This window comes from Brienomyrus brachyistius, chromosome 24, assembly GCF_023856365.1.
Source record: "Brienomyrus brachyistius isolate T26 chromosome 24, BBRACH_0.4, whole genome shotgun sequence".
NCBI classification, from domain to species: domain Eukaryota; kingdom Metazoa; phylum Chordata; class Actinopteri; order Osteoglossiformes; family Mormyridae; genus Brienomyrus; species Brienomyrus brachyistius.
In genome coordinates this window covers 7,805,958-7,831,940 of record NC_064556.1, presented here as the reverse complement: position 1 = coordinate 7,831,940, position 25,983 = coordinate 7,805,958, and the positions used below count along the sequence as shown (strand labels likewise).

Genomic DNA, 25,983 nt, shown 5'->3' with positions numbered 1-25,983 from the left:
TTCCATTATAATTGAGAGAAGACATTTCTATGGCTGATATCTCCAAAACTGGGCAGCTCCCAGCAGAACAAACTTGATGGATAGATAGCACTAAAGCACCTCTAAAACATATCTTTTACAGTTTTGGCCCTTTAAGGACTCCAGCGATGAATAACTTAAATCTGAGACCATTTTAACTGATGTTTTCCAAATCCACAGATAATCAAATTGACAGAGATACTGAAGAAAAGTCGAAATATGGACATTAAACACTGAACCAAACCATGCTAAAGATTGAGGGAGACACTGACTCATATTAGAATCATCAAGTTATTTTTATTAGCTTAGCATCTAATCCAGTGTAGGGTTACAGTGTTGTGGAAGAGAAATTTACCTAAGTCTGGTACCCCTAAAAAATTAATAAGTAAGAGAGCTGAGAGCTACTGGGATTGTGGTCAATGCCTTGGGCATTTTTTCACTGAAAATATGGTTATTCACTACAAATGTGACTAAGAGGTTTGTGCCTGGTTTCAGAGTGTGCCCCCATGACCCATAATTACTCTCCCGTCTGGGAGGAAGCTCTTAGTTTGCGTAGAACCTACCCTGGCTGTCGCTTTGTGTAGAACACAGTGGTGGTGAATGTGAGACTGACTCTTGCTTTGCTGGATTAGAGAACATGGGTAATATGGAATACTTAGATTCAGTGGGAAGGAATCAAATAACTGAATCAGTGTAGCTTAAGAACATGTGATACGTATACTCTCAAAATTGATGTACAAAGTATAGAAATGTTATATTATTTTTAATGAAGTGTCTGGAGGTTGTCAGAAATGATGAGAGTGAGTAAGGAAAGGCAAGATTTGAGAGGATAGGGAGTGAAAGGCCTTGGAAGATTATATGAACTGGAGATGATCTAGCAAGAAAACAGCAGGTGAGCAGCTGGTGAGCTTGTGCAGGAGCATCACTAGCAGAAAAGGCACAGTATGAAAAGTATGTTGATTTGTCAGTCTGGGGCTTCTTTGCATTCGGGGGAATCCATGTTCGAACAGATGCAATTAACAGGATACCTCTCCTACTCTAAGGAGCCAGTATTTCATTTTTTGTCCGTCCAATTTTTTTAACTTCCACAGTGTATACTTGATCATGTATTATATATCTGATTGTATTTATGCATTTTTCATTCATACCAAAGTGAAAAGAGAATTTTGAATCCAAGGTGTTAAAAGGTTTGTGTGTAAGGAAAGGTAAGGAAATAGGCTAATGCAGGTTTACGGGGACCTAATGTGTGTTATAGAACACAAGAAACACAAGAACATGGACAGCAGCTCTCGACAGCATCAGAGTGAGGCATCAGCATTGCCCCCAGATATAATGTATTCATCTAGTCTGTGTCTTCCTCCCAGTTGTCAAAGCAATTGTCAGCAAAGTTGAGCATCTTCTGCATGGCGGTGAGGAGCAGGATGTCACAGGTGTCATTCAAATCAAGCTCATGAGAGTAATTCTTCACTGGAAGCACATTTAACACTGGGATGCCCAGACTTTGATGCACTTTATCGATCTGCAGAGAGACATACAGTACACATATATGTTCCTCTTCAAATATATTTTCATCAGCTGCAGTACTGAGACATTAGGGCCAAACAGCGTTGTAATGATAATCACAATTGAATTGGTATAAATCTGTCTTTAGCAGATGCTGCTACATGCAGATGCACAGTGAAAAAGCACTTGAGGGCAATGAAATGTCACACAAATATTTAATCTATCCACCGATAACTACAATCCCTGTACATGGGCAGGGAGAGTCTATCACAGGAAACACAAGACCCAAGGACTGAGACACCCAGGCCAGGATGCCGGCTCATTGCAGGTTACACAGTCACACACTGTGGGAAATTTAGAGATGCCATTTCCCCCAAATGCATGATTTTGAAAAATGGGAGGAAACACATAAAATTATAGGGAGAACATGAGAATTGTACAGACACCACTGAGAGATTGGGCTGCTTGGAAATATGTTGCTTTAAGAAAAAAATATTCAAGACAAGGGCTTGTGGGCCAGCTAAGTGCAGCCTTTAGGACTGATTCCAGTGTTAGACCCTGAAACTCACCAACTCCTTTATGTAGCAGCTACGGTAGACGTTCTTCAAATCCTTTTCAACAAGTGGGCACGCTTTGTCCACTTTGGTCAGTAGCACCATTAGAGGGACTTCTAAAAACATCAACAGCAAAGACTCACTAGTTACATTTACAACAAAATATTGTATGGAATAAGCCATGAAATGCATAGCATTCCGCACATTGATGTCTTACATACTCAAAATCACCTGCCATCATCATTGTGTTTTGCCTGGATCCAAATGTGTTGACCTGAGCTTGTGTTACTGTCCCAAAAATCACTCTCAACCCCTTAAGTGGGCCCTGTGTGACAGAAAGCCCTCCAGCTTCTCACAGATAGAGCAGCTCTGTGTGGAGGAGCATCCAGGAGCTCCTTCAGTAACAGCATGAGTACCATTTCTGCCAAAGCTACAGGAAACATTCAACTGAATTTTTCTTGGCTTTTGCTAAATACAGTGGTACCTCGGTATACATCCTTAATCCGTTCCAGATTCTTGGACTTCTACCAAACAGGAAGGGAAAATGATCCTTTCCCATGAAAAAGAAAATCCTGTTGTTACTAGCATATTATACATTGATGGGGTTGTATAGAATAATTGAAATACTAAAATCAATCAATAAATAAAATAAATAAATAAATAAATACAAAAGCAATTAGATGAAATTAATGAAAAGAGAGTTATAGCGCGGGTTGTTCACTGAATGGTAGCAACTGGCGTACTGACGCTCGTGGGCAATCGTAGCTTTGTCTCGTGAAAGGTAAACAAGGGTAGTGCGCGGTGTCGAGACTAATTTTGACCCATACAAGTTCTAGGACACGAATCATATTCCAAACAAAGGTCGTATACCAAGCAAAAATTTTCGCATCCAAACAGGACGTCTGCCAAGTTGAACTTATTCCAAAGCGGACATATACCGAGGTACCACTGAATCTAAATATTACTATAGTCATTACTTCTCAGAGGTGAACTTACTTTTTCATGTCTGTGTAGATTTTCACTATTTATGTTTAAGGTAAGGCATGCAATACAACACATTAGAATTTTCATACAAGACAGCTGATAAGTGCTTATGAATTTTGACCTTCAGATCCAACCCCGACACAACACACACTGAGTTACAGATGCCGCCTCCCTCCCTGTTCTCCCCACTCACTAACCATGATACTTTGTTTTCTTTCGGATTTCATCAACTTTGTTCTTCATTCCTTGGGGCATAATTGCAAGTTTGGTGGCATCTATCACATACACCACACAGTGGATCCTGTCCTGAAGTGGCATTTCGCTGCATGTCTGACAGTCATCAGTAACCATTTCCTGCACAGGGTTGAACTAAACAGACAAGAAGTTGATAATGACACATAAAAACATTCACTAATTTTGAGATAATGAAACACAAGCAAAATGCAATCTAAGCCCATCCATGTTACATTTGAGTAATAACAATATATTATTAAACCTAAATACAAATCAATGAATGAGATTAAATTTCCTCCAAACAGAGTCTAGGGAGAAAAATACCAGTAATTATAAACATGTGTGAGTCATTACAGGGATCAGACCAGCATGTGTTTATATACCTGTTGTTTTTGAGGCCTGATTAGATACACAGTTCTTACCTGGTACCTGTCTGGTACGTAGCCCTTCAGGATGCTCACTATATCTTCAGTTTTCACCCCTCCATCTGCAGCTGCCTCCAATCCCATAGTGTCACACAGTAGGAATGCCAGAGGCGGTCCACCTCGGCTTGCCTTTACCTTGTAAGTGCGATACTGTAAGAAGACACATGATGTCATTCATCTTCTGACAGCTTATCCAGCTCAGCAGGTGCCTCAAACTCATATGTATAACTTGGGGAAAAACCTTAATCCCAGTCACGACACCCTTAACCCCTACCCAGCCCTAACCTTAACCATAAGAAACCATTCTGTGTTTTTACTGTTTTGATTGAAGTTACAGATTTGTATAAAATTGAGGTTATCCAAAAGCTGACCCTCCCAGTCAGGGTTCGCGGGTATAGACGGGCAGGTAGGCGGGTAGGAGGCAGGGAAGGACGAGGCAGGCAGGCAAAATAAGGGGAAAACTGGGGATTTATTAAGGGGAAGACGACTACGGGGAGAACAGGACATCGCTATATATCAATGACGGACAAGCGGCAGGGAAAGACATGGACTGATATAGACAATAGACATGGCGAAATAAAAGGTACAGCTGGGCATGATTGGGGAAGCACACGTGGATAATCGGGGGCGTGGCACATACGAGGATCGTACAAGCCGGGCATGACACCCCCCACCCCACAAAAATGCAGATAATCCACCAAACAGCCAGCATGTGAAGGTTCAACAAGGCGATTAGTTTTTTATTTTGTGTAGAGACCAAATCATCACCAGGTTTTGTAATGATTAAAAATCTTGTTGCAGGCCAGATAGACCCCTGTAGTTGAGGTTATTGAGAAGCCTGGAGCCAGATTTAATAATGATTAAAATCTTTCCAGTGTCTCTCTTCCCTTCCTTGATCCCCTCGTTGTTCCTTCCTGGACCCGTTTTATACGTCTCACGCTGATTAATTTTCTGGTTGTTCGTGTCCCAATCCAAAAAAAAGCTGTTTGTTCAGCTCACTGCTGCCTCCCTCATCAGATGTCACACAATTAGTATAGTAAGACATATTTTAATTTCTTCAGTTGTTTTGTATTGTCAGTTTGTTTTATTCCACAATTGTTTAACTACAACTGAGGCAAAATGAACATTTTAGACAATAATACGTGCATCTGTCATAAAACTATTTTTAAAAATGAGAGAAGATTGATATTTTGTGGTAATGAGTTTGTGAGATTGATCCATATTGTGTTTCAGAACAAATGTCATGCTCCATGTGTCCACACAGTGTGATTAACCCTTGATTGGGGATACCTGGCCAGTTCTCATTAAACCCATGCTCGCCCTCAGACTGCGTGAGGTTTGGTTGATCTAGATGTTACTTATTGAGCAGTTTTCTTGTGTTCTTTGTCTAGAACTGACCTGCCTTTTTGATCCCAGTCCTGCCTTTTACCTTTCTCCCTTGGACTGTATCGCTCTTCTCGCCTCCTGTCTCCCATGTCTGTGTAGGACAGATTACCCTGGTACCTGACTCTTCCGGCACCACAATGACCAGAACCGCGAGTCAATTTCTTGTCTGTCTGTTTCTGCAATAAACAGTCTGTGTACTGCAGAAGTCTCTAACTGTGGTCCAGGAGAGCTACTATCCAGCAGGCTTTCTATCCTACCTGGCTTCTGATGAACCACGCCTGCTCCTGGTAGCCAGGTAGGATAGAAAACCTACCGGACATTAGCTCTCCAGGACCAGTCTGTTACATAAGAACATAAGAAATTTACAAATGGAAGGAGGCCATTCGGCCCACCTAGCTCATTTTGGGAGAACTTAACTAATACAGTAGCTCAGAGTTGATAAAATCTTATCTAGCTCTGATTTAAAGGAACCCAGGGTTTTAGCTTGCGCTAGACTAGCAGGAAGACTATTCCATACTCTAACTACATGCTGTGTAAAGAAGTGCTTCCTCTAATTCGTTTTAAAATGTTCTCCCACTTATTTCCACCTATGGCCACGAGTTCTAGTATTTAAACTAATATTGAAATAGCCATTAGGCTGAACAGCATCCAGACCTGGTAGAATCTTATAGACCTGGATCATGTCCCCCCTTAGTCTCCTTTGCATGAGGCTGAACAGATTCAGCTCAGCTAACCTCTCCTCATAAGACATTCCTCTTAGAACAGGAATCATTCTCGTAGCCCTACTGTACATCACACCTTTTCCAAGGTAGCAATGTCCTTCTTAAGGTATGGTAACCAAACCTGCACACAATATTCTCGGTGGGGTCTTACCAAGGAATTATATAATCGTAGCATCACCTCCCATGACTTAAACTCCACACACCTACAGATATACTGTAACCCAACATCCTATTGGCCTTTTTAATTGCTTCCTCACACTGGCGAGAGTGGGACAAGGAAGCATCAACATACACACGAAGTCCTTCTTATAATCAGCTACCTTCATTTCAGTGGAATCCATAAAATATCTGTACTTTATATTTCTGTTTCCTGCATAGATTACCTTTCATTTATCTATGTTAAATTTCATCTGCCAGGTATCAGCCCAGTCACTAATTAAATCCAGATCCCGTTGTAGCCTCTCCACTGCTAGATTAGTATCTGCTACACCACCCACCTTGCTGTCATCTGCAAATTTAACCAGTTTACGGTATGTATTGGTGTCAATATCATTAATGTAAATTAGGTACAATAGTGGTCCTAAAATTGGACCCTGCGGTACCCCACTATGAACGCAGGCCCACTGTGACATTGTGCCTCTAATAACTACTCACTGCTTCCTGTCTGTAAATCAGTTTTCTGTTACAGTTCCTAAAATCCCTGCAGCTTTGACCTTAAGCAAGAGCCACTTGTGCGGGACAACATCAAAGGCCTTCTGGAAATCTAAGTAGATCACATCGTAGGCCTTTTTGTGTTAAATTTCTCTTGTAGCTTCCTCAAAGAATTCAAGTAAATTCATTAAACAGGACCTACCTCTCCTAAATCCATGCTGGCTATCCCTCAGAATGTTATTTGCATCCAGGTAATCTACCATTTTCACTTGGATTATAGTTTCCATTATTTTTCCAGTAATGCTAGTTAAACTGATTGGCCTATAGTTTGCTGGATTACATCAATCCCCTTTTTTGAATATGGGCGTTATATTAGCACGCTTCCAATCAGAAGGTACCACACCCGCAGATAACGATTTCTGGAATATTAAAGTTAAAGGTTAGCTAATAATATCCCTCATCTCTTTTAAAACTATAGGTAAGATGTCATCAGGGCACTGCGATTTATTTACTTTAAGCTTAGCTAGGCTTTGTACCACATCAGCCTCAGTTATACATATATTGGTCATAGACTACACTGTATTCGTACTAAATGGTGGTAAGTTACTCATGTTCTCTACTGTGAACACCTGTGTAAAATAATCATTAGACTCATTTACTATATCAGTTTCATTGTAAATTATGAGGCCCTTACTATCCTGAAAATTAGTGATTTCAGCTTTTAGAGCTCGTTTGGAGTTAAAATATTAGAAGAAATAGAAATTTTTCCAAACCGCTTATCCTACTGGGTTGCGGGGGGTCTGGAGCCTATCCCGGAAGCAATGGGCATGAGACAGGGAACAACCCAGGATGGGGGGCCAGCCCATCGCAGGGCACACACACACACACACCATTCACTCACACATGCATTCCTACGGGCAATTTAGCAAGTCTAATTAGCCTCAGCATGTTTTTTGACTGTGGGAGGAAATCGGAGTACCCGGAGGAAACCCCACGACGACATGGGGAGAACATGCAAACTCCACACACATGTGACCCAGGCAGAGACTCGAACCTGGGATCCAGAGGTGTGAAGCAACAGTGCTAACCACTGCACCACCCTGCGCCCTACTCTCTCTCTCTCTCTATATATATATATATATATATATATATATATATATATATATATATATATATATATATATATATATATATATATATATATATATATATATATATATATATATATATATATATATATATATATATATATATTTTTTTTTTTTTTTTTTGCCCAGGTGAGCAACTTCCAGACATGCAAATCAGTTATGGATTTGGAACACATGACATTGATTTTAATTGGATCCGGGTAGATTCTGGCTCATATCCGCTGTACATCCTTAATCATTAAGTGATTAAGTGTACTGTACAGCATTAAGTGTACTGTATTGTTACATTATTACACGGCAGTGCCATTAGCATAAAGCCTGTGACACGATATTGTTACAGTGCGTTATTGCTAAAGGCCTTTGGTCTTTGTGTTATAAAAAATATAACCAATCTCAATTAAAAGCAATTATACATAAAGTTTTTGTATTATTCTATCTGCTGCTGTTTTCAGACTGCTGCATATGAAAAGTCTGCAGTCTGGCATTTGAAGAAAATAAATAAAGGAATCCTGCCCAAAACAAAACAAATTGTTACTATTTCTGTGTTTTAGTAATTAGTTGTATAAGTTCTACTTTTATGTAGGCCTCTTCTGGACAATATAAGACTTATTGTTGAATAAAAACATATTCACAGCTGCCTAAGATTTTTGAACATTACCTACTTTTAAGATGCCTACTGTAGTAGGTGCTTAATGAGCTTTTAATGCAACCCAGTCTGTTTTATCCGTGACATCTAACAATGGATGTGCTAATTACTTTCCGTGGCCGTCTGGCTAGGATTGTTTCTCACATACTCTCCCCAATCCATAGGCGTGATTTTCCTCACTTCCTGTGTTAACAAAGGGCCAGTTTGTGGAACTTTCCCTACTTAGAATAAAGGATGATTTGTACTTCTGTGTCGCACCTCCCCAGAAATGTAACTACACATTGCGGTGATGGTGACCGCAACAATTGTAATCAGTCTGCTTGGTTTTGGCGGTGCGACTGCAGAACAACACACACAGCAGCTACGGATGATAAGACTTGCATCGATGCACCAGCATGAACGTTCATCGTGTGATTGTATCGATTAAAAAAGTGTGTAATAGATACAAATTGGGATGAACTCAGGATGCATCCTCTCTTATATCTAGAGATACTGGAGACACAAATATGTGAAGAAATAATGGCACATTTTAAGTTCATATATGATTTGCTGTATGCTTAAGAAGAAAAGAAATCTAACTGTACAAAAAAAACTGCACAGCATCTTTTTTTGCATTGCATCATATCGCATTGAATCACACTGCATTGCAATAGGGGTGAATCATATATTATTATATTAGTAGATTCATCATATGTATCTACGGAGCCCCTTAGATGTCCATCCATCCATCCATTTTCCAAACCGCTTATCCTACTGGGTCGCGGGGGGTCCGGAGCCTATCCCGGAAGCAATGGGCACGAGGCAGGGAACAACCCAGGATGGGGGGCCAGCCCATCGCAGGGCACAATCACACACCATTCACTCACACATGCACACCTATGGGCAATTTAGCAAGTCCAATTAGCCTCAGCATGTTTTTGGACTGTGGGGGGAAACCGGAGTACCCGGAGGAAACCCCACGACGACATGGGGAGAACATGCAAACTCCACACACATGTGACCCAGGCGGAGACTCGAACCCGGGTCCCAGAGGTGTGAGGCAACAGTGCTAACCACTGCACCACCATGCCGCCCCCCACCTTAGATGTCAAGGTGGGAAAAATATTATCTTGTAGTAATTTGTGCTCTCGAGTCAATTCATGCACTTGAATTACTAATCCATGCTCTCAAGTTACTAATTTGTGCTCTCGAGTTACTAATTTGTGCTCTCGAGTTACTAATCATGGTGCTAAAATTCACTGAGAGCGGGGGTTAGGTTTTGGTAGAACATTTATATTCTGTTATAGGAAACAAAAAGTTAGCAAGTACATATTTAGAATTTGTTTAAAGTTTACCGCCACCACCTTTATATGAGCTCTGCATACAATCATACTGTATCATACGCAGATTACCTTCAAGGTCAGGCTGGTTCCCATGTCTCCTGCTTCAGCTTGGCTTGTTATGTTGCCACGGAAGATCGAGTTGATGGAGTTGAAGAAGCTTGATTTTCCAGCACCAACTAAACCAATTAGAAGAATCCGAGCCCGAGGCACTGAATCAACAGGGGGCTTGTACTCTTTCAGGAATTTCAAGATTTTGGTTCGTGCACTAAAGGAAGAGATATTGGAAATGGAGTTACAATTCCTATAAGATACAAAAAAATCCTGTATCTGATAACATATCTTCCTTTACATCTCATTAGCCACGTGCTACTGAAACCATTTAATGACTTATCTCACATTGGTCTCAAAATGTGGTTATTTACTCTTTTTATATTTATAGCAGATGCTTGTAGCCAAAGCCTCACAAATGTGAGAGAGCAGGATCGGTCAGTCCCTGGAGCAATTAGGGTTAAGGGCCTTGCTGAAGGGGCCCATGGCAAAATAACCATGAGGTCAGAATCTTCTTGCCACATGCATCTGTATTGGCACAGCTTACTACTATTGTATATACCACGACAAAAGACAGTTAACAGTTTGGGCATCAACAGACAGATAAAATATAAGGCAGAATATACAAAACGGTGATACATAAACACAAGGTAGATGATATATACACACAGCAAATGTGACAATGTTAAATTAACACTGCATGGTGTCTAAATGGATCCACACCATTCAGTGTTACCTTTAACACTTTACAGTGTGCAGTGAGTATTGTTATTACAGTGTTAATATTTATTAACTCTTATAGTGTTCAATTTACACCACAGGGTATTAAGTATATGAGTCTCTACCTCCACTGTTCTGCCCCCAGGGGCAGTCGGTTTAATGTTTAATTTTTTAAGCACTGCCCCGGGTAAAAGGTGGTATTGCAGTTTTACAGGAAGCAGGAAATGGTGTCATGTATTAGGTGCAGGGAGGCCCAATACAGCGCTTTTCAATCTGTTGCAATCATTGATTTGGCCCATCGTGAGCATTACCTGTAAGTTCCTTTTTTATTATTTACAACTTTATCTTTCAGTACTGATGGGCATTTACTGCTAATGGGATGTTTGTGTTTGCATTTAGTTAATCTTAATTGCTGAGTGATATTTACTGACCGACGTTCTGTGCCTTAACCTTCAGTGACATATTGTTGCTTTCTGTATGTTTTGAGTGTAATTGTGTGACTTAGACCTTACCTGTGATGCCTTAGAGAATATATGTTTATGTATGTTATGTTCTGATATCTGGGCGGCATGGTGGTGCAGTGGTTAGCACTGTTGCCTCACACCTGTTGCCTCACACCTCTGGGACCCGGGTTTGAGCCTCCACCTGGGTCACATGTGTGTGGAGTTTGCATGTTCTCCCCATGTCAACGTGGGGTTTCCTCCGGGTACTCCGGTTTCCCCCCACAGTCCAAAAACAAGCTGAGACTAAATTGCCCTTTGGTGTGCATGTGTGAGTGAATGGTGTGTGAGTGTTCCCTGCGATGGGCTGGCCCCCCATCCTGGGTTGTTCCCTGCCTCATGCCCATTGCTTCCGGGATAGGCTCCGGACCCCCCGCGACCCAGTAGGATAAGCAGTTTGGAAAATGGATGGATAGATGGATGAAGTCATGAGGATCAGAAGAACAATCGCAGATTTACTCACCATTGTGAGAAAGACTCTGACCAAAAAGGACCTCACAGATTTTTCTTGCTTTATGTTGAAGTTTTCATGGCTTAGTTCTGACTGGTCTTGAAGAGTAGAGTGCTGTGTTCCTGGTGGCTGTATAGTATGTTGGCGTCAAGTCAGAGAAAAACTCTTGGAGACGTACAGGGCATGTCTCCAAAATGGTACATATCTTAATGGTGTGGGGGTTTATTTGATTTCCAGTCCTGCCCTTGGATGATTGGATGATGATTGGATGATTGGATGATGATTGGATGATGATATGTGGAAAGGTGTTAAGACAGTTGTGATACTACACTACTCAGACTAATTAGCATATACAAACCCAGAAGAGCTAGTACTAAAATGTGGTGAAGACTAATATCAGTGCCATACCATCCTCGATCATGGTGGGTTTTTGAAAATTGCTTAATGAAAATCTGCATATTAAATGACCAAAGTGATTTGATTTGTTCTTCTATCCCAAGTTGTGGTCTGAAGGTAATAAGACCACCATCCACTATATCTGTTTTAGGGAAAATGCACTCCTTCAACCATTAAGATAGCTCTCACCTTTTCTCAGCCCTGATAAATAATTATGTTATGCAGTCTAACACAGTATAGCTTCGTAATCTGTGTTTGGTGACTGGTGCTATATGTTTCACTCACTTTTATACCACAGGTGGTTTTCAGGAGGGCTTGACTGGTTCTTTCTTACCCTGATTAAAGAAACTTATTTTATTCATGCTTAAATAAATACATCTATAATAACAGTTTTTCAATGTTCTCCAACTTACATGAACACAGTTCTTTGGTTATCAGGAGCTAAACTGAAAAACTTGCATGAAAAAACAAAAGGCTATGTTGGTCTGAGTCTTTCTTATTTTGGTGGGTTAGTAAAACACAGCAACTGAATGCCCAAATGAGTTTAAATGAGAGAACATTAAAATGGGGCAGATATGGGCCACTCATTTTGTACCTGTGTGCCACACATATGGGCTTGTAATCTGGGAAGAGGTGGAGACACATTGTCTTACTCTGTGGCCGGATTGCACCAACATGGTTTAACTTTTAAACTGGATTAAGTCCAGATTTATCTACAAATCCTGTTGCACCAAAGTTTAAACTTAGTTTAAATTTAGTTTACAATTAATCTTGGTTAAATCTAAACCTTTGTCAATTTTAGTTTAAAATTTCCACTTAAACCTAGATTAAATTCAAGTGTGTTGCACCAGTGAATTGAAATCAAGTGTAAAGCTGGATTAGCAGTCATATTTAAACCACCCCTTCAGGAGGTTTATGTTAGGTCTGTTTTAGTTTTATTGAAAAGATGACTGCATTTCTTTGTTGGGTGGGATCAGAGGAAAGAATCCCATGTAGGAAAATTCGAGACAGGATAAACCCAATTGATTTTTTTAAAGCAATAGTGAGTTGTCCATGCGGCATCGATTTACAAATGAGTGTGTCACGTACCTCTCAGTGGAAAGGTTGGACCAACTGTCATGAATAGAAGTGAGAGAAACTCCCCTGTACCTCGACTTATCCAGCTCCTACTAACTTTGCATTTTTATGTTAAAATTGTGTGTCTGTCTCTTGGAGGAGATGGTTATAGTACTCGTGCATATTTGAAAAATATATGGATAAAATTATGTGATATTAGTAAAAGAAATGTTAATTATACTTGATAAAAATTTACTTCATACCTCCCGTCCCACATAACATCCCTCCATGGTTTATCAAGGATCTTTGGTTTCCTCTCCTGTTCCACCACTCGCACCACTTGCTGCACAGGCATCGCTCTTCGGAGGATTTCATTAAGGTTGGATGGTTCAGTAGGCTTACTGCTGCCGCCTCCCATTTTCCAAACACCAACTTCTGGACCTGTTTAAACACAAATTACATTAAAATGTCTTTCCCAGATGGATTAATCCAAAGGAACACAATTCAGAAATCATGATCAGCCAGGCCCTGGAGATACTGGTGTTATGGGCATTGTTCAAGGGTAAAAACACTTCACTGATAAAAGGATCAGCAACCCGGCAATTAAGAGTCCTAATTGGCTGAACCACACACAGCCCCATTATGCATTGACATCGACCATTTTATGAATATAACAAATTCTTATGAGGTGCCAGTACCACGTACCAGTTAGGACCAACACATTTCTACTAGTCAGTGGTGAAACTCGTCGAGCTTGCTGACGCAGATTAGTTGAATGTTTTTCATTCTATTTGAAGGTATTATAACAAAGAGCCCCATTCGCACTAATTTATACTTAACATTATAGTTTTATATTGCAATATTGACCTCTTATTATCATCATCATTATTACATCAATGTGTTTTGTCATCTGCTTTGGCTGATCACTGTGTCTCTGGGACAGGACAGCAAGCAAAATTCAAATACAGAACGATGTAGAAAATAACGAATGAGTCTGAACACCCGTAAATCTACAAACGAAATAACAAACTATTTCAGTTACCAAGGGATTTGGGAAACATTCACCAATTAATGATCGATCTTAAGTACTAGATAACAAATTACTCAGCGTCACAAAGCTTTTGGGAGTTTCGCCGTTCAATATGTGATTTTTTATTTCCATATGATATTTATTTTTTTTCTTCTTGGAATATGAGTAATTTATTGAGATAATAGGACTTGAACTATGGCATCATTTACCAAAGTTCCCCCAGAACAAAGACAAAATGGGCTGGACCAGTAACTTCTACTTTAAATTGTCTCTTAATGCTCCAACATTTTTCCTGAAACATTCTTAGTTACAGTATATCTTCCGTAAGATATTCTTTCGTACCAGTGGTCTGAGCCTCTCTTAGCTCACTTATCATTCATACTTGGCTCATACTGCTCATTTAAAATAAAGAGTACAGTTAAGAGTACAGTTTCATAACCAAACATTACTTAACTAAAAAATGACTGGTCCATATGATAAAATTATTTTGTCTGATACATGATTACTGTCACGCCCAGCTCGTACGATCCTCGTGTGTGCCACGCCCCCCGGATTATCCACATGTGCTTCCCTGATCGTAACCAGCTGTGTCGTTATTTTGATTTGATCCTGTCTATTTAAGTCCAAGTCTTGCCTGTGTCTCTTGTCCGTCATTGATGTTATTTGATGTTCGTGCTTCGTTCCCCGAATAAACCCCTAGTTCTGTCGTGTATCCTGCCTGTCTGCTTACTCCTTGCCCGCCTGGCCGAGCGATCGCCCGCTCAAACAGCGCCGATCGTCACAGAATGACAGACCGCAAAAATAAAGGGAAGCAGAGGAGAAGGAGGATCCCGGAGGAGCCGATCCGTCTAGGAGCCTGCTCACTTTCCAGGCTTTGGCTCCCGACGGAGGACGAGGAGGAGGAACCCGTCCTGCTCCCGGACGCGGAGCCGATCCGTCTGGGAGCCTGTTCTCTGGCCAGGCTTTGGCTCCCAACCGAGGACGAGGAGAAGGAACCCTTCCTCTTCCCAGACCCAGCCCCTGCGGAGCAACGACCGCCCCTCGAGCGGTACTCATTCCACCCCGAGCGGCTGGACAACTGGGGAGGAGCTAGAGCGGTGCGAGATGACATCCCGCGTGTGCCCCACATCCCAAAAAGGGCCATGCCCGTCTCACCTGCACGGGACTTACCAGTCCCACCTCCAGCGGCAGCCGCCCCGGAGGCACTCCCCGCGCCTCTGCCAGGGAGGACAGCTGCCCTTGCCAATCAGTTCTTCACCCTCCAGGGACTATTCTGGAGGGTGTTGGAGGATTCGGCAGCTCCAGGTGACCAGGAGGCAGAACAGCTCACCGCGCACTTCGACGCATTCACTCCGAAGTGACCTCGAAAGGTTGGCAGAGGACCTTTCATGGCTCATCCAGCTCCGGAAGGGTTCAGCTCCAGCACCGGAGCAGCCGCCTCTGCCAGCGGACCCCACTCCCAAGCAGTCGCTTCTGCCGGCGCACCCCGCACCGGAGCAGCCGCCTCTGCCGGCGGACTCCGCTCCCGAGCAGTCCCCACTGCCAGCGGACCCCGCGCCGGTGCAGCCGCCCCTGTCTGCGACTCCAGAGACCGAGCAGCCGCTGCCGCCTCCGCTGCCGCCTGCGCAGCCGCCTGCGCAGCCGCCTCCTCTGCCTGCCGTACCTGCGCCCGAGCAGGCGCTCCCTCTGTCTGCGTTGCCTGCAGCTCCCGAGCAGGCGCTCTCTCTGCCTGCGTTGCCTGCAGCTCCTGAGCAGGCGCTCCCTCTGCCTGCGTTGCCTGCAGCTCCCGAGCAGGCGCTCCCTCTGCCTGCAGCTCCCGCGCCCGAGGCGCTCCCTCTGCCTGCAGCTCCCGCACCCACGCCCGAGGCGCTCCCTCCACCTCAAGTGACTGTGCCCCCTGGGGCTCTTGTTCCTGGCCCCACTCCTGTCTCGGACCCAGTCCCCAAGGACTCCCTTCTGCCCCAGTCCCCAAGGAGGTCCCGGAGGACCCCACCGTCGCTCCTCCCTCCTCGGAGGTGGAGGAGCTTGAATGGGACCCCTCGGGGAACCTCTTGGTGACTCCTCTGCCCTCGCCCCGGCGAGCCCTACCCCGACCAAGGGTCGTAATGTCTGTGTCCCGGAAGGGGAGAGGACATAGACGCAGGGCTGGGGTCCCTCCCACCCTGCCCCCTGGCTCGCCCTCCCTCGCCTGCGCTGGGGCTCGGTCAGCACCTGCAGGTCCTGGACCTCCAGGTAGGCTGTCGCCTGCGGGTCCCCCTCCATGGCCTCGTCGCCCTGCCTAGCTCCCCACTCCGGTGCCTGGTCCGTTGCCTGCGGGCTCTCCAACTGCGGCTCCTCTGTCGCCTGCGGGTCCTCCCTCTCCTGCTTGTCGGAGGACGTCGCCGCCTGCTGCGGCCCCCGCCCTCTCCTTGCCCTCGCCAGGGTCCCCTCCAGCTCCCTCGTCCCCTTCCCTGGCTCTCCCTCCACCTCCCTCCTCGGCCCCTCCGTCAGTCCCTCGCCCTGCCTCCTTGGCCGCTCTGAGATCCCCTCCGGCTCCGTCCTCCCAGCCACCTGCAGCCCCTCCGGCTGCCACCCATCGCCCGCTGGGGCTCCCTCGGGCTCCCCTTGGTTCCCCCTCCTTCTCTCCCTGGCCTCCTGTCTTTGTTCCTCCCGTCTTTGTCCCTCCTTCGTCTGCTCCTTGTCCCTTTGTTCCGCCTGTCTCTGCTCCTCGTCCCCTGGTATTCCCTCCAGTCACTCCTAGTCCTTTTGTCCCTCCTGTTCCCTTTGTGTCTCCCTTCCTAGTCTGTCTGTCCGCGTTCCCCGTCTTATGTCACGTCCTGACCTACGTCCTGTCTCTGTGCCAGTTCTGTCTGTCCGTCCTGTTCCCTGTCCCTCGTTGATGGGTTGTTTTTTCTTGTTTTTCAGGTCCTGGTTGCCCAGTCTCATCTCGTCCGTCGCCTCCCCTGAGGTGCCCCCGGAGAGCGCGCCTTTTTGGGGGGGGGGGGTTATGTCACGCCCAGCTCGTACGATCCTCGTGTGTGCCACGCCCCCCTGATTATCCACGTGATCGTAATCTGATATTCCCTGATCGTAACCAGCTGTGTCTTATTTTGATCCTGTCTATTTAAGTCCAAGTCTTGCCTGTGTCCCTTGTCCGTCATTGATGTTAGTCGATGTTCGTGCTTCGTTCCCCGAATAAACCCCTAGTTCTGCCCTGTATCCTGCCTGCCTGCTTGCTCCTTGCCCGCCTGCCCGAGCGATCGCCCGCTTAAACAGCGCCGATCGTCACAATTACAATCTTTGTTAAGTTTTGTTCTTGCGCTCTGTGAAGCAAATTGGCCTCAGTAATGTGTGGATTCATAATGAACGATAAGGAACACACTATTGATTATGTATTTATTAATTGGGAAGGAAGGGGTGTTCTGCTGATATTGGGGTGGATGCATTCCTCTAATTTCCATGGTCCCTGGAATGCACACACCTCTCTAATGTGCCAAAGTCACAGTATATCAAAAGTTTGGTTCATGAGGTTAATAAGAGTCGACACTGCAGGTTCATTTACATGCAAGTCTAATATATTTTCCCCTGAAAACACCCTGGAATAGCCCTTAGTAGTCAATACTAAAGCACATTGGACATCGTCTTATGCTGAGACAGTAACGCAATAATAGCTTTTCTTTCGGCTATTGCGTCATTGCTCGTCCCAATATGAAGGACATGCACATATATTGGTGCATGCAGGAGTTTTATAAAACAAATAACCATAAACTGGTGATACTACAATTTAGGGAGGTGGGTTCATGCACCCGGGGCGGCATGGTGGTGCAGTGGTTAGCACTGTTGCCTCACACCTCTGGGACCTGGGTTCGAGTCTCCGCCTGGGTCACATGTGTGTGGAGTTTGCATGTTCTCCCCATGTCATCATGTGGTTTCCTCCGGGTACTCCGGTTTCCCCCCACAGTCCAAAAACATGCTGAGGCTAATTGGACTTGCTAAATTGCCCGTAGGAATGCATGTGAGAGTGAATGGTGTGTGAGTGTGCCCTGCGATGGGCTGGCCCCCCATCCTGGGTTGTTCCCTGCCTCGTGCCCATTGCTTCCGGGATAGGCTCCGGACCCCCTGCGACCCAGTAGGATAAGTGGATGGATGGATGGGTTCATGCACCCATTCAGCAAAAGCCATATTTATGGTTAGATGACTCAATTTGTTAATTGTGTATTTTATTTTTAGGTTCACTCCAATTCTGATTAATGCGATATTTTGAAGCATTCCTGCAGTGTCATATTGATAAAGAACATCGCTTTCTCTCAAGCCAATCAGTTGCTGCATGGAAGGAATAATCAATTCTCCAGCCATCAATGTCAACCAATCAGGTGTTTCGGCGCCTATTAGTGTCACACTTAGGAAGCTCTGTGTCTGTATGTTTGTCAACAAACTCACTTTTTCCAAATGACCCACAAAAGCTGCATCTTTACACACAATTGTGAAAGTGAATTTAGGAGTTAATAGGTTTTTTTACATCATACTTTTTAGTCACACAGATTACTGTGGCCACATCACAGTTCATGAATATTTATTATTGCAGCAAATCTTATTGTAAAGTTGCCGTACAGTCGTTGACTTAAAACGCTATGCTATAAACATGAAGGCAGATACACATCATCTTATAAGCTGCCTCAAAGTTAAAAATTGTCAAATGGATTCTTCTGTTTTTGTATCTGGTATATTAAAATTAACTCGTTTGTGTTTCCTTTTACAAAGGAACAATATAAGTGCAGTTGATATCTAATAGTTAAAGAATTTCTAGAATTGGGCGTAAGTTATAATATTGATACAGCTGCTGAAATCTTTCTTCCATTGTCTAGCCTGTAGAGGTCTGTGCGTCCCTCCATGGATATGCCTCCCCAGACCATCACTGACCCACCACCAAACCGGTCATTCTGAACAATGCTGCAGGCAGCATAATGTTCTCCATGGCTTCTCCAGACCCTTTAACGCTGTCATATGTGCTCAGGGTGAACCTGCTCTCATCTGTGAAAAGCACAGGGCGCCAGTGGCAGACATGCAAATTCTGGTATTCTATGGCAAATGCCAATCAAGCTCCATGGTGCTGGGCAGTGAGCACAGGGCCCACTAGAGGACGTTGGGCCCTCAAGCCAACGTCATGAAGTCTGTCTCTGACCAAACAATCAGAAACATTCACACCAGTGGCCTGCTGGAGGTCATTTTGTAGGGCTCCAGCAGTGTTCATCCTGTTCCTCCTTGCACAAAGGAGCAGATACCGGTCCTGCTGATGGGTTAAGGACCTTCTACGGCCCTGTCCAGCTCTCCTTGAGTATCTGCCTGTCTCCTGGAATCTCCTCCATGCCCTTGAGACCTTCTGGCAATGGCACGTATTGATGCGCCATCCTGGAGGAGTTGGACTACCTGTGCAACCTCTGTAGGGTCCAGGTATCGCCTCATGCTACCAGTAGTGACACTGACCGTCGGCAAATGCAAAACTAGTGAAAAAACTGTCAGAAAAGATGAGGAGGGAAAAATGCCAGTGGCCTCCACCTGTTAAACCATTCCTGGTTTGGGGGTCATCTCATTGTTGCCCCTCTAGTTCACCTGTTGATAATTTCATTAACACCAAAGCATATGAAACTGATTAACAGCCCCCTCCGCTACTTAAGATCAATATCCCAGAAGTTTAATAGACTTGATGCTATACTCTGATTAGAAAGTGTTCCTTTAATTTTTTTGAGCAGTGTAATTACTAGTATAAGCTTTTATATTAATACAGAAAATGACATCCTTGTATATGTCTGCATGAGTCTCCTGGGAATAGCATGATTCGAGAACAAAAGAAACTGACAGTTCCACCAAAAATATGCCTTAAAATTAATAAAAAAAAGAACATGAAAATCATTCCACAGACGGTCAAAAATTAACGAGTTATTAGTGTTGAGGCCATTTCTGTAATGGGCAAATTTCTATTTGTTGTTTTCATTGCATTGTACCTCATTTCCTCGGAATGCCTGTCTACGCTTTTATTTTGACGCGTTTGTTTGAGTCTAGTGGTTGTCGCAGTCGGCTACGCCATTTGATTGGTCGATAATGTTTTAGTAGCTTGAACCTTTTTTTGTTAGTGAAGTCGGAGCTTTTGGAGCTAGTGAGCATATCAGTTTTTGACAAGTGCTTGTACATGACTGTGAAGTTTCCATGTAAAAGACTTAAGTTAATTTATTAGTTTTCCCCTTGTACTTTAAAGAAAGCTTCAGTAAAGAACAGTAAAACCCATGAACATGGCTGCACGAAGATTTTACCGAAGCACGCGCCAACCATATGCTCTTACTTCATAGCGAAGTGGAAATTTCCCTGAAAGATTAGACGGACCCACGTTATCAATTAGGATTACTAGCCTGCAGTTTCTACGGTATATATCCCTTAAAAAAAACAAACAAATGGATTCTTCTGTTGTCATGTATGATATATTCACATAAACTCGTTTATGTTAATTAGAATTTGGCTTTGCAGGACGAGTTATGGGAGCTTCTTACGTTTTGCACGCTATTGAAAAATACAAATATTTGTCTAAAATGTTTTCCAAATGACCTTCGACTGCCGCAATACTTTGCAGACAGTTCTGGAAGTGAAAGTAGAAGTTTCACTAGAAAGTAGAAGTGAAAGCATTTTATATAGTTACATGGAGAGCGGTGGTTAAAGGTAAAATACACGTATGTTTGAGATTTAACAATTGTATAATTGCTAGAGTAAGTTCTTATATTAATACAGATTTTGAAATCCTTCTACACATCTTCATGATTTCCCTGGATATAATATTATTTGAGAACAGCAGAAACTATAACACTTCCCACCCCCAAAATTTAATTAATTAATTAATTTATTATTATTTTTTTTTTAAACGGGGGAAAAAAAAGTTTTCAGAGGTGGGCAAAATTAAGGAGTTTTAAAGTTTACTAGTCTGCAGTTTTGTACGATATATATATATGCCTATTTGTTTAACAAACTGACCTTTTCCAAACGACCCTCGAAAGCCGCAGATTTACAGACGATTGTGAAAACGAAAGTGAAAGTTCAATGCATTTTATATAGTCATAGATAACGGTGGCCACACCATAGTTCATGAATTATCTTATAAGTTTCTTTAAAGTAAAATGCTCGTCAAACGGATTCTTCAATTTTTATGTATGATATATTCAAATAAACTCGTTCGTGTTAATTAGAATTAGGCTTCGGAGTAGGGGATTTTTCCAACGTCACATTTGCTTCTTTACAAGGAAAACTATAAGGCCGGTTTATATTTAACGTTAAAGAATTTCTAAAATAAGCAATTATATAAATGCAGATGCTGAAATCTTTCTTAAAATTTACATGGTTAGGAAGTTCCCGGAGAAGTTTGGTAAGTATCAATGTCATCCATAGACGTTTCAAAAAATGATTGTTCCTTACATCTTGCACGCTATTGAAATATATATTTGTCTGAAACACTACCTTTTCCAAACGACCTTCGTTTCAGTTCTGGAAGTGAAAGTAAAAGTTCAAAAGCATTTCATATAGTCACATGGATAACGGTGGTAAAAGGTAAAATATAAGTACAATCTTAACAGTTAAATAATTGCTAGAATAGGCTCATATTAATACAGATTTTGAAATCCTTCTACACATCTACATAATTTCCCTGTGTATAATATTATTCGAGAACAGCAGAAACTAACAGTTCTCCCCAAAATTGCCCCAAAAATGTTAATAAAACAAAACAATCTTTTCATAGACAGGCAAAATTAACGAGTTACAGAGTTCACTAGTCTGCAGTTTTGTACAATATATAGGCTTGAAACTCACCTGTTCCAAATGAGCCTCGAAAGCTGTAGTCTTACAGAGAATTCAGAAAATGAAAGTAGGAGTTCAAAGCCGTTTATATAGTCACACAGAATATTGTGGCCACACCACAGTTCATGAATATTAATTATTGCAGCAATTCTCATTTCCGGGTTGCCATTCAATTATTGATTTTAAATCCTATGGTATAGCCTACTTTAATCGGGAAAGCAGTTACGACTTATTCTATAAATTGCTTAAAAAGTAAAACAACCGTCAAATTGAACACTGTAAAAAGTAATTGCTGAATCTACTTAAGAAAAGCTTGTAAATTTAACTGACTGGGAAATTTGTTGATTTAACTTAATTAGATTAGTAGTGTGAACTTTTTTGGTGGATGCAGTGGTTAAACTAAACAAATTTAGTACATAGTACATGAGTGTTGAGTGTGTTGTACTGAAGGCATGTTCACACTGTGTGTTTATTAAGTACATATGGGATATTTTCCAGCTTATGTTTTAAAATGTACATTTATTTCAACCAAATCTCTATTTGCATAGAGACACACACATCTTTATGCTTTTTTTTACCATGTGCGCGTGTTTGTGAGTGTGTGTGCACATGGTAAAAGGAGCAGAGACACAAATATTTATGTTCCTTTTACCACTCGCGCGTATTTATTTATTTATTTATTTATTTATGTATTCATTTGTTCATAGGTTCTGGGTCTTTTCCCCATTTGCGCTATAAAATAACTTGGAAAGCAGTAAGATTTAAGCTTATTGCCAAGACAATCGGCTGTTGCTGCTTCTCAATCTAACATATTTGTATGAACGGAGCTTGATATACTTACTGGCCTATGGTTAAATATCAGGATAGCGCGAAACAACTCTTCTAATTTCTTAAACGCACTTTCGTCTCGCGCATGCTCAATACGACGGAACACAGGTGTTTGGAGACGACGTTGACGAAGAAGAACAGGCTGAACACGACGTTTTCGGGATGTGGTGGCACAAGAAGTAAGTATGCTCGTGGTGAGCTGTTTATAAATCCCAGTGTCATTGTATTACTCATTGAAAACTTAAATATAATTTTCATTTGCTAGTTGTGAGGAAAGAGGAAAATACATAAAAAGGCACATTGAAGTAGTTTTATGTGGAATGCGACCAATGGCTTACTAGCTACGTTGCAAAAATCGATTTTTACTGAACACTCGTTTTATTCACAGCTTGTAAGCTATTTTAATCGGTTGTAAATTCATGGTTTGCCATTAATGATGTGTAAAAACCCATGCGGCCTTAATGAACATTATTTCTATACCTGGACAAGTTCACTCAACGTTTCATCGATATCTTCAGAACTAAAGGTGGAGACATTGGCGCCAAATTTAAAGAAGATTCTGCACCAGATTGAAAATGAAAAAAGCTCCTCAGACACATCACATTTTTTTAAAATATTAAAACAATTGTTTCTTTTGCTGTTGTTCTTTGCTCTGTTTTGTGTCAGTGTCATGAGCTCTATTAAGTAGTAATTTTTATCATAACTTTAAAGAAATCCAACATCAACGCGAGACGAACCTCCGTTCTTCATGGACTACCATTCCTTCTCGGGGAGGACGCCACAGATTTTTACAAGACCTGTTTTGTAAGTAGTTTTGCCCGTGATGTGATTCTTATTTAACATTCAAATTGCTCTTTAAACCGTTTTGAGATCTGAACAGTCAGGAAACTGGAACAAAGAAAGGGGTAGGCAAGGACCAAAAAAAAAAGAAAGAACCTGGGACCGAATTTGTCTACCCCAGGGATAGAGAAAAGAAAGTTAAGATAAATTAAGAATAAAGACAGTAAGAAGACACATTTTATATTACATAAAGAAAGGAAATGAAAAACAATAGTAAGGACAATAGACAGGAGGTTGGAAATTTAGATAGGTAGGAAGAATAAAGGACAGACGCAAGAGATGGTAAGTAAAAAAGGTGAGTACAGTAAAATAAATATACAGAAAGGAAATTAGATTGAAAGAAGGAAAAAATAGATATTTATATTTGATATTTATAGGTGATTTAAAAAAAATCAATCAATTCTTCTCCATAATGATGTATTTTGATTAATTTTTTGCATAGCAAATTATTTGTTTTAGGATAATTATTAATTAATTTTATATAGCTGGCCTTCAGTTTGATTTATTGTCTTTTCATTCAGTGGTTTGAATGTCTGTATTCTTTCCTGCATTCTGATTGAAAAGGCCTGTATATTTAAACATATTATGGTGTTATTAATTTAGTTTCGCATTTTAATGTGCATATTGCTCTGAAAGATGTTTTGTGGCTTACTTTGACCTCATTATTGCTATTTGCCCTGTTTTTAGGACTGTGACGACAATGAAGACCTGTCTGACATTACAATTGGAATTCCGACGGTGATTCCCGAGCACTCTGCAACCGCAGCACTACCCTACTCCCTGCGTCTTGATGCCACAGCAGCAGCTATCATTTTGGAAGGTACCGTGGTTGTGGATAACGTGGAAAATCTTCCACAAGCAATGTGTCTGCTCTTTGGACTGATTTATGCTCTAAACTTAGAGTATCCCGCAGCTCTGAAGAGCACATTTGATTTCATACAGAGAGTGATTTTGTCTCTTGGCCGCTCAAACCTAAAATCCAATCACTAAAAAAATCGCTTGATGCAGTGATATGTCATTGCCATGATGTGAATGTTCAGTACTACACTGATAGTGTTTTCCAGTTGTTGAAAAGGAAAAAAAAGTTTACTTAATATTAAAGTTAGTTTTAAAAGAGTTTTATTAGAAGACAATTTTGAAGAGAACTATATTAGGAAAGCTTTACTAAATTTACAGACTGTTCAGTGTTTGCAAGCTCTGCTTTTGACCACTTTGTAAAAATGTTTTAAAAAAAGAGAGAGAAGAATTTTGTCCTATTGTACTTTATTTTAAGTGCAATATGTGTTGTTGTTTTTTTTTGTCTAAATTGTTTTTGGCAGCCCATGTTGACAGGCATGCCTTAAGTAATGTCTATAGAGCAAATAAACGTTCTAGTGTCATGCTGAATCTGTGTGTTTGTATTCTTAGATCACCAGTACATTCTTAGATTTGTACTTAGAATTTTGAGTACACCTTGCTTGAGAATTTTGAGACAATCAGTTTCCATGGCTTTTCTAAGTACAGGTAAAGTCAACTTGTTACTTTTTACAGTGAATTATGGGAAAATAAAGACTTCATTAATTTTAGTACATCCTCTGCTTATACAGTATATATGACAATAAGTCGTGAACCATTCCCCTTATGCTCAATCGCTTACAGAAGGAGTGGGAGCAGTTTTACAATGTAATAACTGTTGTTTCCACTCTAGGATCACACACACACACACTGACACGCCAGTTAACGAAAGAGGGTCTGTTTATCCACTCCCCTCCCTCCCCTGTCAGGAAATTTCAGAGATACTCGCAGAGACATTGGCAGAATGTTTTATTGAAGGAGCAGTGAACTAAAGGGGATGCCTGTTTTAGCACCCGGCTGCCAGAAAAGGCATCCCCTGTTAAATCTGGCTATACTTTATCTACACTGGTGAAGCTTGCACAGGTTAGTCACAGCAGTGTTAAATTTCAGCACCCTGCTGCCAGAATTGTAACAGAATTTAGGGGCTCGTCTTTGTTTGATTTTCTCCTGAGTTTGTCAGGTATATTTTTTGTGGGGGGGGGGGGGGGATCTGTAGTGTGTAGGGTAGCAGTTTTGGTGAGGGCCCAGTTTGATATTGTTGACATCAGCCTATTTCCTACACAGGAGCAATTCAACTGGTGCCACTGGTGCTTATTTAACATCTCAGTCTCTAGTGATGCATCCAAGAGTGTGACCCAAAGGGTCCTCAGTACAAAGGCATGGATTCGTATCTGACTGCTGTAGTGTCATTCTACTCTTCCATCATGGCAATGAAACCTGTCAGTGATGAAGGAGAACCTCATCAAAGTGCTGTACTGCTACAAATACACACATGTACATATACAAGGGATAATGATTTATTATTATTATTGGGTTTTATTCTTTTCTTTTTATTTTAGTGATGTTTTTTATTATTATTTCTCTATTTTTTTACTATATGTGCTGAAGTGTACCATATGGCACAATGACCACTGGGTACAACATCCTACATAAGCAATACACACTAGCTGCATATGCTACTACAGGGGTGGGCAATCTTACCCAGAAAGGGCTGGTGTGTTTGCAGGTCTTTTAGGGATAACCCTTCGATCAGTTGCTCAAACCCGATTCTGCAAATTCTTTAGTCGTTCAGTCCTCTATGTACTACTCTAAGTATGGAGTTGCGGTGAAAAGCTGCATGGCTAATGGCCCATTCTGGATAAAATTAGCTAC

At 41.9% G+C, this 25,983-nt stretch overlaps 2 protein-coding genes and 1 long non-coding RNA gene across 6 annotated transcripts in view; 2 read left to right on the top strand and 1 right to left on the bottom strand.

Annotated features, from left to right (window-relative positions):
• Positions 1-25,983, top strand: part of LOC125720161 (interferon-induced protein 44-like) — a 518,912-nt gene that overhangs the window by 445,120 nt on the left and 47,809 nt on the right. The window lies entirely within an intron of this gene.
• Positions 310-21,720, bottom strand: LOC125720159 (interferon-induced protein 44-like). 3 transcript variants are annotated; one of them, XM_048995334.1, is made up of 8 exons: positions 21,622-21,720; positions 21,271-21,297; positions 13,028-13,205; positions 9,663-9,858; positions 3,716-3,868; positions 3,257-3,428; positions 2,091-2,191; positions 310-1,537 (listed from the first exon to the last, which is right to left on the bottom strand). In XM_048995334.1, exons 3-8 carry the CDS (start codon positions 13,180-13,182, stop codon positions 1,361-1,363), a joined length of 954 nt encoding a protein of 317 aa, XP_048851291.1. In that variant the 5' UTR covers positions 13,183-13,205; positions 21,271-21,297; positions 21,622-21,720; the 3' UTR covers positions 310-1,360. The 3 variants fall into 3 exon arrangements, with proteins under 3 accessions (XP_048851291.1, XP_048851290.1, XP_048851292.1); XM_048995333.1 differs by lacking the exon at positions 21,271-21,297 and having other exon boundaries at positions 21,622-21,672; XM_048995335.1 differs by lacking the exons at positions 21,271-21,297; positions 21,622-21,720 and adding an exon at positions 20,791-21,196.
• LOC125720174 (uncharacterized) lies at positions 20,464-24,611 on the top strand. Its single transcript, XR_007385367.1, has 4 exons — positions 20,464-20,481; positions 22,546-22,616; positions 23,149-23,241; positions 23,965-24,611. It is a non-coding gene; the product is annotated as an uncharacterized LOC125720174 (long non-coding RNA).